General features: G+C 42.1%; 1 protein-coding gene across 1 annotated transcript in view; it reads right to left on the bottom strand.

Annotated features, from left to right (window-relative positions):
• The window catches only part of add1 (adducin 1 (alpha)), a 281,597-nt gene that overhangs the window by 28,517 nt on the left and 232,346 nt on the right, over nt 1-20,734 (bottom strand). The window contains 2 exon segments of the mRNA XM_072515692.1: nt 12,962-13,048; nt 18,453-18,542. Coding sequence (XP_072371793.1) covers nt 12,962-13,048; nt 18,453-18,542 — 177 coding nt within the window.

Raw genomic sequence — 20,734 nt, 5'->3', positions numbered from 1 at the left:
GAGTCACCGCACCTCAGGCAAGGGGCAAGGTTGAAAAGACAGGGCATTCACGAATGACGTCAGTCGGTATGGCAATTGAACCTGCGCTGTTGGTATAGCTCCGCATCATGAACCAGCCATCCAGCCAACTGACCCCCACAATAGCCAGATCATCTGTTTTGGTGATGTAAATTGAGAAATATATATTGGCCTGAGCATGGGATAAGTCCCCTGTTCTTTTCTGAAATAGCATCACAAAATCATTTACATATTGGGCAGAGAGGATCTTCATTTAAAGTCTCACCTGAAGGACATGCAAGTAAACTGCAAGGTTACCATCCTTACTGGTAATTGATCACAAAGCTTGCCAGCAAGGCAAAAAGTTCACAAATAACCTTGGGATAATCTTACACCACTTCCAGTTAAGTCAGCATGGTTTGATCGGTTGTCTCAAACAGAGAGTTACACTACATATTCTGTCAGTACAGTCTGAATAATGCCAAATTGACAAAATCTGCATCTGACTCATAGAATAAATGGGTATTTTTCGATTCTGCCTGATGCAAATATACAAGGTCAAACAGCAGCTAATGATCAGGTGCAAATTAAATTCATTGGAACGAGTTACTGAAGGGGCCGGTTAGTTCAGTTGGCAATGGGTTTAGCGTTTGGTTCAGATTACCATCAACAGCGTGGGCTTGATTCCCATTGCAGCTGCAGTAGATTTGGCACTTGCCTGCTCACCTTGCTCCTGACAGTGGAATGAAATGGCAAAGTACCGCAGTCAAAAACGGTCAAAAAAGTGGCTCAGGCTGAAGGATCAAAGGACAATGAGCCAAGGACCTGCCTTCAGGCACAGCACACATGAATGAATCAAGTTGCTGAAAATAATTAAATGCATTTGAATTTCTGTATCTTTCAAAGTCCATGACTGCCAACAAACATCGCAATCCTTAAATAATCTGGAAATTATGGAAGCATTTCACCCTTAGCGAAAATTGGGCATAGCACTTGCCAGCAAGTTAATTGCTACACTGGATTTTACTCTCAATTAATACTAAATGGTTATCAAAATATTGAATTTTTATTGTTTTGAACAAATGTAGGAAGCACAAGCAGTTGTCATTTTCTTAATAAAACATCCAAGGGCAATTAAGATGCATCATGCTAATTATAGGAAAATATATTAGGTAAAAATTAGAAAAATAAATTTAATTTAAGTTAAGAGAACTAGAACCTTTATTAAAACACATGTAATGAATATGCATGTCATTGCGAAGGTAAAACATGAACAGGAAAGCATGCAAACATCAATATTAGATTGTTTCAACACAAGGCAAAGTTCAATACACACTGTCAAATTTATTATTGCTACTTGTTTTGAGCACATGATAGAATGTCATTAATAAAATAAATGCGTACATTAAAAAATGAAAATCTCAATTTTTTCCATACCACTTTACCACTAGGCACCCTCCCGTTCGCCACCACACAGGACGTTTGACCTCTCCAGGCCCCAAGAATTTAATTAATTCTTGGCATGTGTGCTTTGCTGGCAAAATCCAGTTATTGCTCATTCCTACTTTCCCTGGATACATTGGAGCAGCTTCAAACTATTTCAGAGAGCAGGTTACCAAGTGGGACTAGAGGCACATATCGGTTAGATCAAATGACTGGATTTCCCTCCCGAAAGGTGATTAGTCAAATAACCAATTGGGTTTACACAACATCGTCCGACTGCTTCATGATCACATTTACTGGTGCTGCGGCAGCTTTTTATTTCCAGATTTTATAAATTGAATTCAAATTCTTAAACTACCAAATTGGGATTTGAATGCTCAAACTCTGCATCACTAATCCACATCTTTGCATTACTAGTCCTGAGACAAAATCAATTACCATTAATTATGCAGGGTTACAAGTCAATCAGCTGTCTGATAGTGTGCCCGATGGCTTTACTAAGAGGTGTCAGCCTGCCTTTTGACAATGAGAGCCAGCACTCATCCTGATCCTTCCCATTCGATCTCTCATAGCTCAGGAGCGGTTGGTTCAATTGCAGTGCTTCCCTGCTACCAGTCAACTGAGTTCAACTATCTTGCACAGATCAAAATAAAACAATATACGTGTACCAAGATTTAGCACCAATAAAACTTAACAGTGCCACTAAAGAGAAATTCTGAAGAAGTTTCTCGTGTTGCCTTTCAACCAATTATAGTTTATGATCATCCTGTAAGCAATATGTGATTTCACCCCCAATGGTAATAATGCAGGAATTTGCCAAAAATAATTTAAATAATTTATGCTGTAAACTCATCTATAGAAATCTAGTTTTCCCCCCACAAAAGTATTCAGTAATCTGTGTAGATAAATTATCCATTACAATTTAAGAAAGTAGAAGTTAAAAGACATGCCAGAAACATCACACATAAAAAAAGCCTCGATAAGAAATTACTTGGAGAATGGCCTGCATACTAATTTTGTTTTTCATTCATAAAACAGAAGCCTTCCGCATATTATCAGTGTACACTTGGGTAGCCAATGGGGAGGGTTTCATGATCGCGAATGATAAGTTTCTGATGTCATATAAGCGCATCACTCACATGACCCTTTCCTATGCCTAATCTAAATATTTGGAGTTCTTCATGGAGCGAAAGTCAAAATTGCATCATTGCTTTACAAAGAAACCCTTGCGAAAAAGATGCAGCTAAATCCAGTTGGGTTAACTATAGGGTAATGTGAAGAATACTTCCATCAAACAAAATAAACTAATAAGCGACAGGATTGGATATCAATCTCCACTGAATTATCCATTAGATAGAAGGCTTAGAACTTACAGAAGGTGGGGCAGGAGGAGAGGTTTGGATTCAACATGAAAATATTTTGAAAAACATCCCAATTCTTAGTAAAATCCATACTGTAACGCCTGGCAGAAATAAATGGACTGTTCCTGGTGTTAGGCTTTGCAGATTGACTCAAGATATAAATAGTGGTTAGCAAACAATCTTTGCACCTATTAAACTCTGGATCAAATTCAGCAGAAATTGGCACGGTAAGTGGTATCTCTTTCTGCTACTGCAATAAGAACCTAGACTGGATTTGTGTAATCTCCACCCTGATTTACTGCATAAAACTACCTAAATTGTCAGCTTCAATCAAAAGCCATGAATTATGGTTAGGGAAGAAAGCATACATCACACAGGTGAATTAGGGAGGTGTCCCTACTGAGATTATGGCCACCCAGATCTGAAGACCATCTAGTAAATCATTAAATGCTGAGGGGTGAGCCCATTGGTAAAAGTCATCCTTATAAATTGACTTTTATTTGCTCTAGTCTGTTGCTTGCTCAATGCGGATTACAGGGTCAACGGCAGGGTTCTGAGGAATGTGGAGGAACAGAGGGATCTTGGGGTTCATGTCCACAGATCTCTGAAGGTTGCCACTCAAGTGGATAGAGCCGTGAAAAAGGCTTATAGTGTGTTAGTGTTTATTAACAGGGGGCTTAAGTTTAAGAGCCGCGGGGTTATGCTGCAGCTATACATGACCCTGGTGAGACCACATTTGGAGTATTGTGTGCAGTTCTGGTTACCTCATTATAGGAAGGATGTAGAAGCATTGGAAAGGGTGCAAAGGAGATTTACCAGGATGCTGCCTGGTTTGCAGGATAGGCCTTATGAGGAAAGGTTGAGGGAGCTAGGGCTTTTCTCTTTGGAGCGGAGGAGGATGAGAGGCGACTTAATAGAGGTTTATAAGATATTGAGGGGGATAGATAGAATGGACGTTCAGAGACTATTTCCTCGGGTGGATGTAGCTGTTACAAGGGGGCATAACTATAAGATTCAGGGTGGGAGATATAGGAGGGATGTCCGAGGTAGATTCTTTACTCAGAGAGTGGTTAGGGTGTGGAATGGACTGCTGCTGTGATAGTGGAGTCGGACACTTTAGGAACTTTCAAGCGGTTATTGGATAGGCACATGGAGCACACCAGAATGACAGGGAGTGGGATAGCTTGATCTTGGTTTCGGACAATACCCGGCACAACATCGAGGGCCGAAGGGCCTGTTCTGTGCTGTACTGTTCTGTGTTCTATCCATGAGCACACACAGCCAGCCATTTGCATTAGCCAATACCATTGGCAATACTTTTAATTATTCTGTTCATGAAATGTGGGCATTGCTAGCACAGCCTACCATGAATAAAATTGGGCAGAGTTCCGTACGACAGTCTAAATGAAAGAAACACGAAAAAGCACTTGGGGCAAAGGGGATCAAAGGAAATGGGGGGGGGGGGGCAAGTGGGATCAGGCTATTGAGTTGGATTATCAGCCATGATTTTAATGAATGGCGGAACAGGCTTGAAGGACTGAATGGCCGCCTACTGCTTCTATTTTCGATGTTTCTATGAATGGTGCAATTTTCATTGAAATGCTCCAAATCTTGCCAATTGATAACGGATCTGGCTCAAAAAAGGCAGGACTTGGTACTTTTTTTCCTGGGTACAAGCAGTCTAGGAAAGATAGGGAAGAAAAGAAAGGAAGAGGGGTGGCTGACAGAGAATATTACAGGTCTGGAAAGAGAGGAGATCTTGGAATGGTCCAGGGAAGAATGTATTTGGTTACAGTAAATTAAGAAACAATAGAAATATAATTTCACCACTGGGTGTATTATATAGATCACTAATAGTGGGAAAGATATAGAGGAGCAAATTTCAAGGATAATTACACAGAAGTGCAAAGACAAAAGTGATAATGGGGAACTTCAATTACCCTAATAATACACTGATAATTGCATAAAGGCAAATAGGGGGAAAGACTTCATAGCGTGCGTCCAGGAGAATTTTGTACATTAGAAAATTTTTAGTCGAATGAGGAAGGAGGCATTGCTGGAACTCATTCTTCAAAATGAGGTTGGTCAAATGGATCAAGTATTGGTAGTGGAACATTTAGGAAACAGTGATCACTATCATAAAGTTTAGATTAGATAGGGTAAAGGACTCAAAGCAATCTAGAGTAAAAATATTTAACTTGGAAAGCCAATTTCAATGGGATGAAAACAGATCCCACCCAAATAAAGTGGATTCAAAGGCTGGAAGATTACATAATGAAAGATTACAAGACTGAAATGGAATAATAGGCTGCCTTTAAAAGAGGAGTTGGCTCAGGTATAGTGGAAGTACATTCCAACGAGATTAAAGGTAGGGTAACCAAAGGCACAGCACCCTGGATAATGGAAAAGTTGGAGTAAGGTGAAGCACAAAAGGCTGACAAGTCAAATGATACCCATGCTGAATTTAGGAAGCTCAGAAATGAAAAAATGAATTAGAGGAAATAAGAGGCACAGGGAGAGCAGAAGAGGCTGAGACCATAAGACATAGGAGCAGAATTAGGCTACTCGGCTCATCAAGTCTGCTCCGCCATTCAATCATGGTTGATATTTTCTCATCCCCATTCTCCTGCCTTCTCCCCATAACCCCTGATCCTTATTAATCAAGAACCTTTTAACCTGTCTTAAAGACACTCCGTGATTTGGCCTCCACAGCCTTCTGCGGCAGAGTTCCACAGATTCATCACCCTCTGGCTGAAGAAATTCCTCCTCATCTCTGTTTTAAAAGGATCGTCCCTTTAGTCTGAGATTGTGTCCTCTGCTTCTAGTTTCTCCTACAAGTGGAATCATCCTCTCCATGTCCACTCTATCCAGGCCTCGCAGTGTCCTGTAAGTTTCAGTAAGATCCCCCTTCATCCTTCTATACTCCAACGAGTACAGACCCAGAGTCCTCAACCGTTCTCATACGACAAGTTCTTCATTCCAGGAATCATTCTTGTGAACCTTCTCTGGACCCTTTCCAATGCTAGCACATCCTTCCTTAGATATGGGGCCCAAAACAGCTCACAATACTCTAAATGGGATCTGACCAGCGCCTTATACAGCCTCAAAGTTCATCCCTGCTGTTGTATTCTAGCCCTCTCGACTTGAATGCTAACATTGCATTTGCCTTCTTAACTGCCGACTGATCCTGCATGTTAACCTTAAGAGAATCGTGAACAAGGACTTCCAAGTCCCTTTGTGCTTCTGATTTCCTAAGCATCTTCCCATTTAGAAAATAGTCTATGCCTCCAATTCTCCTTCCAAAGTGCATAACCTCACACGTTTCCCACATTGCATTCCATCTGCCACTTCTTTGCCCACTCTCCTAGCCTGTCCAAGTCCTTCTGCAGCTTCCCTGCTTCCTCAATATTACCTGTGCCTCTACAGATCTTTGTATTATCTGCAAACTTAGCAAAAGTGCCTTCAGTTCCTTTTTCCAGATCGTTAATGTATATTGTGAAAAGTTGTGATCCCAACGCCGACCCCTGAGGCATACCACTAGTCAACGGCTGCCATCCTGAAAGAGGCCCTTTTACCCCACTCTGCCTTCTGCCAGTCAGCCAAATCCTTTATCCATGGCAGCATCTTACCCTTAACACCATGGGCTCTTAACTTCTTGAAGTCTCCTATATGGCACCTTGTCAAAGGCACTAAATGATTACATGCATCTGTCTATACAACGAAAGACGACATGCCTAAGTCATGGTGAAAGAGAGGTTGTTGACATACTGGATGGACAAAAAATTGATAAAGAGGAGATATTAGAAAGGCTGGCTGTACTTAAAGATGATAGGGCAACTGGCCAAGCGGAGATGTAATGCAAGGATGTGGCAGCAAGGATGGAAGATGGGCAGCACGGTAGCATAGTGGTTAGCACTGTTGCTTCACAGCGCCAGGGACCCTGGTTCGAATCCCGGCTTGGGTCACTGCCTGTGCTTGAAAATGCCATAGAAACCAAATTTGCACAGCCCTTGCACTGAGTAGCCAATGAAGCAGTCTGCACAGTCTTCCCTCATCTACGTGGGCTTCCTCCGGGCGCTCTGGTTTCCTCCCACAAATCCCAAAAGTTGTGGTCGTTAGGTAAATTGGATATCCAAAATTCTCCCTCCGTGTACCCGAACAGGTGCCGGAGTGTGGCGACTAGAGGATTTTCACAGTAACTTCATTGCAGTGTTAATGTAAGCCTACTTGTGACATTAATAAAGATTATTAGATGCACTGTACATAACCCTCATATAGATATATATGGGAGAGTTGTCAGAGGACTAGAGAATGTCAAGTATTATACCCTTCTTAAAAGAGGGTGTAAGAATAAGCCCAGCAACCACTGGCCAGTCAGTTTAACCTCAGTGGTGGGAAAACATTTAGATCAATAATCCAGGAGAATGTTAACAGTCATTTACTTGGAGAAGTGTGATGTGGAGATGCCGACGTTGGACTGGGGCGAGCACAGTAAGAAGCCTTACAAGTCCAACAGGTTTGTTTCAAATCACTTGCAGGTAATTAAGTTGATCTGTATAAGACTTAATTACCTAAAAATGCTCGCATTCAAAGTATCATCTTGCATCTTTGACTTTGTCTATATATATGTTTCTGGAACCTATCTCTTCATTCACCCGAGGAAGGAGCAGTGCTCCGAAAGCTAGTGATTTGAAACAAACCTGTTGGACTTTAACCTGGTGATGTAAGACATCTTGCTTGGAGAAGTGTGTAATTAATTAAGGAAAGTCAGCATGGATTTGTTAACAGCAAATCATATTTAACAGATTTGACTGAGTTTCCTGATGAGATTGCAGGAAAAGCTGATGAGGGTAATGCAGTTATGAGTGTACATGGACTTCTAAAGGCATTTGATAAAGTGCCACAGAATAGGGTTGCTAGAAAAGTTGAAACCCATGGAATAAAACAGGATGGGCTGTGACAGCATGGAAACAAATTTAGCTGAGTGACAGGAAACAGACTAGTGATGAACAGTTGTTTTTTGGGCTTTAAGGAAGGTGTAAAGTGGGATTCACTAGGTAGTGGGATCTCGGCTATTTTTGATATATATTAATGATCTAGACTTGGGGTGTACAGGGCACAATTTCAAAATTAGCAGATGACACAAAAGTTGGAAGTATTGTGATCAAGAGGACATAATCAGGCTGATGGAATGGGCAGACACAATGTAAAATCAAGAACACAATTCTAAAAGGAGTGCAGGAACGGAAAGAAACCAGGGGGTATGTGCCTAAATTGTTGAAGATTACAGGGCAAGTTGAGAATGTGGTTAAAAAGATCTTTATAAATAGAGACATAAGAGTTCATGAACCTTTATAAAACACTAGCTTGGCTTTTTTGAGGATGGATCCAAAGATAAGGAACTTCAGCTATGTGAAGAAGCTGAATTTGATCTCCTTAGAGAAGGTGAAGAGGAGATTTGCTCGAGGCGTTCAAAATCATTAGGGGTCTGGGCAAAGCAGATAAAAAGCACTGTTCCCATTGGCAGAAAGGGCAAGACAGAGGACACTGATTTATGGTGAATGGCAAAAGAAGCAATGGTGACATGAGGAAAAATTTGTTTTTGCACAGCAAGTAGTTAGGATCTAACGTGTTGCCGCGATTTCTGTTTATTTTCCAATGCCTGCCGATTTTCCTGTCAAAGGCATTTTTCAGAGAGATTGAAGGAACGATGACCTCGTCCTATTGGGAGGAAAGGTGGCCAGAGTTAGAAAGGTGCTGCTACAGAGGGGAAGGCAGGCAGGGGGTTTTGATCTTCTGAACCTGATGTATTATTACTGGGCGGCGAATGTGAAGAGGTGCGGAGCTGTGTCAGAGGGGTTGATTCTCAGTGGGACAGAATGGAGGAGTTTGTGCAGGGGGTCAGGATTGGAGGCGCCAGCAACTGCGCCGCTCCCGATGGCCCCGGGGAAATACTCAGGGAGTCCGGTAATAGCTTCATTGAGAATTTGGAGGCAGTTTCGCCAACACTTCGGGTTGGGGGCAGGGTCAAGGGAAATGCTGATTCGGGGGAACCACAGATTTGAGCCAGGGAAGTGGGACGGAAATTTTCGGAAATGGGAGGAGAAGGGGTTTAAGACACAAAAAGATTTGTTTCTTGGGGGTTGGTTTGCAGGATTCAAGGAGCTGGAAGCGAAGTATGGGCTGGAGCAGGGGGAAATGTTTAGATACATGCAGGTTCGAGATTTTGTGAGGAAGGAGATACAGAGCTTCCTGGTGGAGCTGGCCTCCACATTGCTGGAGGAGGTGCTGACGACAGGGGGACTGGAGAAAGGGGTAGTGTCGGTGGTTTACGGGGCTATTTTGGAAGAGGAGAAGGCACCACTGGAAGGGATCAAAGCGAAGTGGGAGGAAAAGTTGGGAGAGGGTATGGAGGGGGGGTTCTGGTGTGAGGAGCTCCGGAGAGTGAACCTCTCCACCTCGTGTGTGAGGTTGAGGCTGATATGGCTGAAGGTGGTATATAGAGCACACCTCACAAGGGCGAGGATGAGCTGGCTCGTTAAGGGGGTAGAAGATGTGTGTGAACGTTGCCCGGGGGGGGGGGGGGCGCAAATCACGTTCATATGTTTTGGTCCTGTCCAAAACTGGAGGGTTACTGGAAGGAGGTTTTTAGGGTAATCTCTAAAGTGGTGCATGTGAAACTGGACCCGGGCCCTCGGGAGGCCATATTCAGGGTGTCGGACCAGCCGGGGTTGGAAACTGGTGCGGAGGCAGATGTTGTAGCCTTTGCCTCGTCGATCGACGGAAGGCAGATCCTGTTGGAATGGAGAGCAACCTCTCCACCCTGTGCCCTGGCGTGGTGGGGGGGACCTGTTGGAATTCTTGACTCTTGGGAAGGTTAAGTTTGAACTAAGGTGAAGGATGGAGGGGTTCTATAATTCATGGGCGTTATTCATTATGAACTTTCAAGAACTGGATAACATCGAACATTAGTTGGGGGGGGGGATTGGGGAACTGTATGTGTTAATGGTGACCATGGGTGATTCCTTATTTGTTTGTGTTAACAAGTGGCGGTTGTTTGAGGGTTGGTGGGAAGAAGGGATTTTGTTGTTGATATGGGGATTGACATTATATTTGTTACTGCTTATTGTTTATGGGTGCAAATTTGAGAGAAAATGTGAAAAAGGGGAATAAAAATATATTTTTAAAAAAAGTAGTTAGGATCTACCCGTGTATGGTGGAGGGAGAGTCAACTGTCGCTTGGACATAAACTTGAAGATCAAAATTCTGCAGGGCCAAGGGAAAAGAGTCAGGAACGTGAATAGCTGAGTTGCTCTTGCAGAGATTCAGCATGGACACAAATGGTCTCCTTCTGTGCTGCAACCGATGAACCGTTGCACCATCAGAACTTGAATGTACTATCATCTGAAATCTGGTATTACAATTAGAATGTAAACCCTGAATTTTTGAAAGACCTTGGTCCAAAGGTTTGCAATTGGGTATTAGCGCTGTATCTTTTCTCATCATAGAACATTCAACCTTCAAGAAAGTTTCATTAACCAAGATTGTTCTCCTGAGTGCTTATTATGAGATGCTCAAGAGATTGCTTGTCCAGCTTATCTCTAGTAGTCGACTGTGCACAGAGTTGAGATCAGATTGATTTCCGTAGAGGTTTATAATATTAAGTTGCATTCTGATCTTCCAAAGAAAATAGATGCACAAGGGGGCTGGTTTAGCACAGTGGGCTAAACAGCTGACTTGTAATGCAGAACAATGCCAGCAGCGCAGGTTCAATTCCCGTACCAGCTTCCCCGAATAGGTGCCGGAATGTGGCGACTAGGGGCTTTTCACAGTAACTTCATTGAAGCCTACTTGTGACAATAAGCGATTATTATTATGCTCTGAAAATGGTAGAATTTGGTATTGACTCCTGGAATTCCTTAATCAAGGATCTAACTCTGGCTGAGATGCTGTTCAGGAACACATTGATTAGCTATAGTGATGGTTTTGACTCTTGTAAGTGGCTAATTAATGAAGAAATATCACATTTATGCAATATTTATCATGACCTCAGGATGTCCAAAACACATCACAACAAATGAATTATTTTAAAAGTTAGTCACTTTTGTAATTGAGATGCAGCAACAGCTATTTATACGCTATTAATTCATATTTCAAACCTCAAAAGGTTAAAATGCTAAATCATATCAATACTTAAGATTATTAATGAATGCTAACTATTCAGCCCAACCTCCAGAAGGGAATTCTTTATTATCCCTTCAGTTTTCGTTAATAAAAGCAAAGTTTCAACCAAAGTTAACTGCAGCATACCAGCTAACAGTTCCCCTTCAGGGATCATAACTTCAAAACATGCAATTCCACATGAAAGATTAAGAAGCAAGCTACATGATAGACTTAAGACAAAATGGGGAAATGGTTACAGAAAGAGAAGATTCCAGTCCTCACTGGTCCTTCACCAACTTTCAGATAAAGAAAGTCAACCTCAAGCATGTACATCTTTGTCAAAGCCACTTACATGAAGATTTGCTTGAAGCAGCTGATGAATATACTTTGTACTTGGCATTGGGCTGATGCTTTCGTATCAAGGTAGCTTGCTTGAGAGAAAGCTGTATAGATCATTTCAAGCTGAGTTTAAAGAAACACAGACTTAAGAAGATAGCTGCTTGAAGGAAACTGGAGATGAGAATGTGTATTCATCTATCAAGGTTTCAGCAGGTAGCCATGGCTGGTTGCAGAGGCCAAGAAGTTCCCCCTCAAGTTCTACATCTCTAACTAGTGGAATGCCTGTTCAACATTCCTCCATACTTCCATTGAGGGACTTCTTCATTGTAAAAATAAGAGAATGTCAGCCAAGGCCATCATCAGGTGAGGGCTGCATGAATTTCTGTCAGATTAAAGTACAGGATCTGCATGTCTCAGACAGCAAACTGAAATTCATGAGCATTTTGTCCTCGTACTGCATTATGCTTCTCTTTGGCCCATTGACTTGTTTACAGCTTTAGCAGCTTATTTACAAGTGTACATCAATCGTATTCACAATTCTTTTATCCCACAGAACAAAACATATATAGATGGCCACATTTTGTTTTTAGAGATCAATAATATAAATCCTAAGGGCCCAGAGGGAAAAAGATTAAATGCACACAAACCCTTAAAACTATTTTCTTCTGTTCTATAAAACAACGATTGAGGCCACAAAGCCAAATATGAAAGTGCTCAGAAAATATTTCACCACATCTCCTTTCCCTCTATGCAGTTCTCCAGCTCTATAACTTCAACACTTTGTTCCTCTGACTTTGGTTATCTACACAAGTCCTTTCTTCCCTTTGCCCTGCCAAAATGGAAAGGCCACCAGCTGCTTTGGTTTACTTTGCTTTCAATTCCTTTCCCTTTCCATAAAGCCAAGAGCTTTACAAAACGTGTAAAGCATGAGTAAATTTCAATGTGTCCAAAGAAAACATCTGATGAACTAATACAGGTGGTCTCAGCAAGTTTTTAATGAGTCACATTTCTCATTAAGGTTGGGGCAGGGTGAAGAATAGGGATCCAAATTGTTTTATTACTCAGTCTCTTGATTAAACATAGCTTTCGCTACATTTGGGGAAATTCTCTATTTCCTCCCATGGAGACCTGCTGCCCCACATGCATCCATTGGTGCAAAATCGATGGTCTTTACAAGAGAGGAATACTCCTCCTTTCCACAAATGCTCTTCTTACTGTGAGCAGGTAGGCCAAATTAATATCAGGAACATAAATACTGCAGCATAATTCGCAAGAGGTTAAACTTCAAGTCCATAAGTTATAAATTAAAGTCTTCTTTGGTTACAAATATTTCCTGCTGGTCTAAATTGCAGGGATTTTTGGACTTTCTCAATTTATGCAAATTTGGCAACTATTTTTCGAAAATTGATTTCAACAATCACATTGTTCACAATCTATGCCTGATCACTTACGGCACTGAAGTTAGAAAACAACTAATGCAATATTTCATGTGATATAGCACCCTGCCCTGTTCTTATGGATTTCAGTAAGCCAGAGTTTAATAGCAACAAACGTATTCTGGATTTTTAAAAAATCAAGCATTTTGGAGTATAGCAGATTTATTGGGTGAGGAAACATGGAATAGGTGCAGAGTTCAACAACAACAGGTCAGTAAGTACCTTTCTAACAGGGTTAGCAGGATTTAAGGCTTGCTTTGAGAGATCGAGACCATCAATAAACTCCGTACAGTCTGAGAGAGGTGCATCCTGCAACAGCAAATTGAGTAAACAGTGCAAACCATACCCTCCCTTAAAGACTGGGTAACTCAAAACCATCATAATATCAAGTCATTTTCATGCAACTTACTTATTTAGTAGCAGGATGGCTAGGAGAGGATGGCATGCAGGCTATAAACCCAACACTGATGGTGTGCACACAGGGAGCTATGAACCAGTCAAACTTTCATGATCTCATACGCTATTTGTTACAGAAACTTCACCTAAAGCTATAAAGAAATCTATTTAATATATACTGTGAAGAAAACTATTTTTGTCCTTTGGGGTGCCTGATATTTTTTGTTGCATTTTAAGTCTCAGTTTATTGATGCGTGAAAAAAGGAATCTAGTTCAATTTATTATTCATATCAGGTAGACCCAAGGATTCAAGAGATGTAAACGACCAATACACCAAAAGTCCGTTACATATTTCCAACTTTCTTACACCATCAACAAGAATTGGATAATTTCAGACAGGGACACAGTTAGTCCCTAGAACCATTTTTACTTTAACATGTTTTCATTGTGCAGAAGTAGCCAGGAAAATGCGCAATAACCACACAGGTTAAGTTGAACAACTTAAGTTGTTCAATTTTAAAATTAAATTTAAAATCATATTTCAAATCATATCAAAATGCATTGAGTGCTACATGGATTGATGAAAATAATCAAGATATTAGCTGTAATCTTTTCAGATTTGCAAGTTGCAAACAGACTTCCTACAATTATTATGATGTGGAGATATCGGCATTGGACTGGGTTGAGCACAGTGAGAAGTCTTACAACACCAGGTTAAAGTCCAACAAGTTTGTTTCGAATCACTGGCTTTCGGAGCACTGCTCCTTCCTCAGGTGGATGAAGAGGTGGGCTCCAGAAACATATATTTAGACAAAGTCAAAGATGCAATGTGATATTTTGAATGCAAGTCTTTGCAGGTAATTAAGTCTTAAGTCCAGACGGAGCAACTGGAGAGAGGGATAATCACAGGTTAAGGGATAATCACAGGTTAAAGGATAATCACAGGGGCTGGTTTAGCACAGGGCTAAAGAGCTGGCTTTTAAAGCAGACCAAGACAGGCCAGCAGCACGGTTCAATACCTGTACCAGCCTCCCCGAACAGGTGCCGGAATGCGGCGACTAGGGGCTTTTCACAGTAACTTCATTTGAAGCCTACTTGTGACAATAAGCCATTTTCATTTCATTTCAAGAGGTGTGAATTGTCTCAAGCCAGGACAGTTGGTAGGATTTCGCAAGCCCAGGCCAAATGGTGGGGGGTGAATGTGATGCGACAGGAGTCCAAGGTCTCGGTTGAGGCCGTACTCATGTGTGTGGAACTTTGCTATAAGTTTCTGCTCGGCGATTCTGTGTTGTCGCGCGTCCTGAAGGCCGCCTTGAAGAACGCTTACCCGGAGATTATGCCCTTGACTGCTGAAGTGTTCCCCGACTGGAAGGGAACATTCCTGCCTGGCGATTGTCGCGCGATGTCCGTTCATCTGTTGTCGCAGCGTCTGCATGGTCTCGCCAAAATACCACGCTTTGGGACATCCTTTCTTGCAGCGTTATGAGGTAGACAACGTTGGCCGAGTCGCTTTCTCCAGTTGCTCCGTCTGGCTCTATAGACTTAATTACCTGCAAAGACTTGCATTCAAAATATCGTATTGCAGTTTGACTTTGCCTATATATATGTTTCTGGAACCCACCTCTTCATTCACCTGAGGAAGGAGCCGTGCTCTGAAAGCTAGTGATTCAAAATAAACCTGTTAGAACATAGAACATTACAGCGCAGTACAGGCCCTTCGGTCCTCGATGTTGCACCGACCTGTGAAACCACTCGAAAACCCATCTACACTATTCCCTTATCGTTCATATATCCAATGACCATTTGAATGCCCTTAGTGTTGACGAGTCCACTACTGTTGCAGGCAGGGCATTCCATGCCCTTACTACTCTCTGAGTAAAGAACCTACCTCTGACATCTGTTTTATATCTATCTCCCCTCAATTTAAAGCTATGTCCCCTCGTGCTAGAATCACCATCCGAGGAAAAAGGCTCTCACGGTCCACCCTATCCAATCCTCTGATCATCTTGTCTGCCTCAATTAAGTCACCTCTTAACCTTCTTCTCTCTAACGAAAACAGCCTCAAGTCCCTCAGCCTTTCCTCATAAGATCTTCCCTCCATACCGGGCAACATTCTGGTAAATCTCCTCTGCACCCTTTCCAATGCTTCCGCATCCTTCCTATAATGCGGCGACCAGAATTGCACGCAATACTCCAAATGCGGCCGCACCAAGTTTTGTACAGCTGCAACATGACCTCATGGCTCCGAAACTCAATCCCTCTACCAATAAAAGCTAACACACCGTATGCCTTCTTAACAACCCTCTCAACCTGGGTGGCAACTTTCAGGGATCTATGTACATGGACACTGAGATCTCTCTGCTCATCCACACTGCCAAGAATCTTACCATTAGCCCAGTACTCGGTCTTCCTGTTATTCCTTCCAAAATGAATCACCTCACACTTTTCTGCATTAAACTCCATTTGCCACCTCTCAGCCCAGCGCTGCAGCTTATCTATGTCCCTCTGTAACTTGTAACATCCTTCCGCACGGTCCACAACTCCACCGATTTTAGTGTCATCTGCAAATTTACTCATCCATCCTTCTACGCCCTCCTCCAGGTCATTTATAAAAATGACAAACAGCAGTGGCCCCAAAACAGATCCTTGTGGTACGCCACTAGTAACTGGACTCCAGTCTGAACATTTCCCATCAACCACCACCCTTTGTCTTCTTCCAGTTAGCCAATTTCTGATCCAAACTGCTAAATCACCCTGAATCCCATGCCTCCGTATTTTCTGCAGAAGCCTACCGTGGGGAACCTTATCAAACGCTTTACTGAAATCCATATACACCACATCAACTGCTTTACCCTCATCCACCTGTTTGGTCACCTTCTCAATGAACTCAATAAGGTTGTGAGGCACGACCTACCCTTCACAAAACCGTGTTGACTATCTCTAATCAAATTATTCCTTTCCAGATGATTATACATCCTATCACTTATGAACCTTTCCAATATTTTGCCCACAACAGAAGTAAGGCTCACTGGTCTATAGTTACCGGGGTTGTCTCTACTCCCCTTCTTGAACAAGGGCACAACATTTGCTTTCCTCCAGTCTTCTGGCACTATTCCTGTAGACAAAGATGACTTAAAGTTCAAAGCCAAAGGCTCAGCAATCTTCTCCCTAGCTTCCCAGAGAATCCTAGGATAAATCCCATCCGGCCCAGGGGACTTATCTATTTTCACACTTTCCAGAATTGCTAACATCTCCTCCTTAAGAACCTCAAGCCCTTCTAGTCTAGTAGCCTGAATCTCAGTATTGTCCTTGGCAACATTGTCTTTTTCCTGTGTGAATACTGATGAAAAATATTCATTTAGCACCTCTCCTATCTCCTCGGACTCCAAGCACAACTTCCCACTAATGTCCTTGACTGACCCTACTCTTACCCTAGTCATTCGTTTATTCCTGCCATATCTATAGAAAGCTTTAGGGTTAACCTTGATCCTACCTGCCAAAGACTTCTCATGTCCCCTCCTGGCTCTTCTTAGCTCTCTCTTTAGGTCCTTCCTAGCTAACTTGTAACTCTCGAGCACCCTAACTGAACCATCAGGTCTCATCTTTACATAAGCCTCCTTCTTCCTCTTGACAAGTGTTTTGACTGCTTTAGTAAACCACGGTTCCCTTGCTCGACCACTTCCTCCCTGCCTGACAGGTACATACTTATCAAGGACACGCAGTAGCTGTTCCTTGAACAAGCTCCACATTTCCATTGTGCCCATCCCCTGCAGTTTTCCTCTCCATCCGATGCATCCTAAGTCATACCTCATCGCATCATAATTGCCTTTCCCCCAGATATAACTCTTGTCCTGCGGTACATACCTATCCCTTTCCATCGCTAAAGTAAACGTAATCAAATTGTGGTCACTATCACCAAAGTGCTCACCTACCTCCAAATCTAACACCTGTCCTGGTTCATTACCCAGTACCAAATCCAATATGGCCTCGCCTCTCATTGGCCTATCTACATACTGTCAGGAAACCCTCCTGCACACATTGGACAAAAACGGACCCATCTAAAGTACTCGAACTATAGCGTTTCCAGTCAATATTTGGAAAGTTAAAGTCCCCCATAACAACTACCCTATTGCTTTCGCTCCTATCCAGAATCATCTTTGCAATCCTTTCCTCTGCATCTCTGGAACTTTTCGGAGGCCTATAGAAAACCCCTAACAGGGTGATCTCTCCTTTGCTGTTTCTAACCTCAGCCCATACTACCTCAGTAGATGAGTCCTCATCAAACGTCCTTTCTGCCACTGTAATACTGTCCTTGACTAACAATGCCACCCCTTCCCCTCTTTTACCACCTTCCCTGAGCTGACTGAAATATCTAAACCCCGGCACCTGCAACAACCATTCCTGTCCCTGCTCTATCCATGTCGCCGAAATGGCCACAACATCGAAGTCCCAGGTACCAACCCATGCCGCAAGTTCATCCACCTTATTCCGGATGCTCCTGGCATTAAAGAAGACACACTTTAAACCACCTTCCTGCCTGCCGGTACACTCATGCAACTTTGAAACCTTACTCATGACCTCACTACTCTCAACCTCCTGCATACTGGAGCTACAATTCAGGTTCCCAAACCCCTTCTGAACTAGTTTAAACCCTCCCGAAGAGCATTAGCAAATTTCCCCCCAGGATATTGGTACCCCTCTGGTCCAGGTGTTGGACTTTAACGTGCTGTTGTAAGACTTCTTACTGTACAATTATTATGTAACAGTTTATGCAAAGGTTTCAGGGGAAGCTTTGCAGTTTAATCTCCTTGTGGCATTTTCAGACGCTTTGTAATTTTGAATGACAAAATCATTTCTTTATATTATGATCTTGTACCAGAGACCCAAGAACTTACCAAAATTTAAGCTCTGAAGTATACTTGATCAATCCCCATTTAATTAAATTGTACAAGTAAAATGAGGTTTTGAAAGCCTGACCAGTATACTCATCATGCTTACGATGCGTAACAGAGTCATATCTAAGAGCATGCACAGATAACTGCATTCAGCAATGGTTCGCAGGAGCTCTGATTGGCATGCTATTACTCTACTGTCAATATTGTTTTTGTTCTGCCGTATCTGCATTCTTGCTCGAATATTTTGCATATTAAACAAGTAGAGTTATCACTAGAACTTACCTCCCACATAGATAAATTCTGCCATTTAAAGAATAGTGTTTGCAAAATGTTAGGGAAAGATAGTGACATATTGACAAACTAAATAATGACAAAAGAAAGAAGTGCAGAATTTTTTCTTCTATGCAACATTAAGTTCTCACCTGAGCAAAAGACCTATCCAGCACAACACCACAGAGTAACTGAGATTGAGGTCCCGCAGTCTTTATATCTTGCAAATTTTGTTCTCGAATCTATAAGGGAAGGAAAATGAACGAAAATCATTACTTTTCTCTTCATTCAAGGGTAACTCTACTATACAACATATATACTTGTGAGTGGCTAAATAAAATGGTATCATTTTGCGCTTTAATAACACTTTTACTATAAGAATGCGCCATGGATAATTGAAAATTACCACAAATAACTCGCCCAGATTTTACTATAAAAATGCACCATGGATAATTGAAAATTACCACAAATAACTCGTCCAGAATTTAAAAATAGCGTTTGCAATATAAACTCAGATTATGGCAAAGTCACTTTTTAAAAAATTTATAAATTTAGAGTACCCAATTCATTTTTTTTTTTCCAATTAAGGGGCAATTTAGCGTGGCCAATCCACCTACCATGCACATCTTTGGGTTGGGGGCTGAAACCCACGCAAACACGGGTGCAAACTCCACACGGACAGTGACCAAGAGCTGGGATCGAACCTGGGACCTCGGCGCCGTGAGGCATAATGCTAACCACTGCGTCGCTGTACTGCCCAAGTCACATTTTATTGCTATAAAAAGACAGAATTACATCTAACCATTATAGAACATACAGTGCAGAAGGAGCCCATTCGACCCATCGAGTCTGCACCGACCCACTTAAGCCCTCAGTTCCACCCTATCCCCGTAACCCAATAACCCCTCCTAAGCCTTTTTGGTCACTAAGGGCAATTTATCATGGCCAATCCACCTAACCTGCACGTCTTTGGACTGTGGGAGGAAACCGGAGCAAACCCACAAGGACACGGGGAGAACGTGCAGACTCCGCACAGACAATGACCCAGCGGGGAATCAAACCTGTGACCCTGGCGCTGTGAAGCCACAGTGCTATCCACTTGTGCTTCCGTGCTGCCCTGAAACATTGCACAGAAGTTATTTATTTCCCTAACGTGACCCTTGAACAAGCTGCCATTCTGAACTGGAAGTAAGGATCTAACATGCCTCAGTAGAATTAGAAACATAGGAGAGGAGCTGGCCATCCAGCCCATCCAATCTGTTACTCAACATAATTGGATCATAGCAATTTTAGCCAGTCATTTATTGCAAAGGGAATGAAGGTAAAGAAGCAACATTTTTCTATAGTTGTACAGGGCATTGTTGAAACCACGTCTGTAGTACTTTGTACAGAGAAAGTTCACTCAACTGATTCCTGGGATAAAGGGATTGTTTTATGAGGAAAGGTTGGACAGTTTGGGCCTGTATCCATTGGAGTTTATAAGAATAAGACAGATCTTGTTGAAACATGCAAGACTCTGAGGGAACTTGACAAGGTGGATGCTGAAAGGTTGTTTCCTTTTTTGGGAGAACTAGAGCTAGGGAACACAATTTAAAAGCAAGGGGTTCGCCTTTGAAAAGGTGGTGGTGAAATAATTTATTTTCAGAGCATCATTAGTCTCTCAAATTCTTTGCCCCAGGGCAATGGAGCAATAAATCCCATGTCAGTCAAGAATCTAACTCAGTATTACTGTACAATATTCAAACGGTATAGGGAGTGGACTGGAAAGTAGAGACCACAATCAGATGGTGGAGCAAGCATAAGAGGATGAATCGCCTACTCTTGCTCCTAATTCTTATGTTAGTTATGTATTCCATCTACTTGACTTTACTCCACATACCTCAAAATCCTTGCTGAACAAAAATCTATTTTGGTTTTGATTTTTTCCAATTGACCACTCTCCTCCAACCCGAGACTCAACAGCTTTTTGGGACTGGTCCAGATTTTACACTTTGTGTAAAAGAGTGCTTCCTGATTTTACTATTATATGACAGAGCTGTAATTTTAATTTGTTATGGATTCATCAGGCTAATATTTTGCTTTTCATTGGATCAGGACATTTAGGTGATTCCATGCTCAAAGGACTGAAGAGGGAATTCCACAGCCTAGTTAGCTGAAGGTGCATCCACCTATAGTGGGGCAATTAAAATCAGGATGCTCAAGAGGCCAGAATTAGTTGAGTGCGGATGTCTCCTGGAGTTGTGGGACTACTTACACAAACAGGGAGAGGTGAGGTCATGGAAAGATCTGGAAACAACAAGAGTAATTAAAAAATGTTATGGATGAGCTGGATGTGATAAAATTAAAGGCACAGGCAGAGTTCTGGATGGACTCAAATTTATGAAGGATAGGAGGGGGAGACTGGCCAGGAGTACGTAGAATAGACGAGCATTCA

The sequence above is a fragment of the Scyliorhinus torazame genome, chromosome 9 (genome assembly GCF_047496885.1).
Source record: "Scyliorhinus torazame isolate Kashiwa2021f chromosome 9, sScyTor2.1, whole genome shotgun sequence".
In the NCBI taxonomy this organism is placed as follows: Eukaryota; Metazoa; Chordata; class Chondrichthyes; order Carcharhiniformes; family Scyliorhinidae; genus Scyliorhinus; species Scyliorhinus torazame.
Note: the sequence above shows the minus strand (reverse complement) of the source record. Positions and strands in the feature narration are given on the sequence as shown.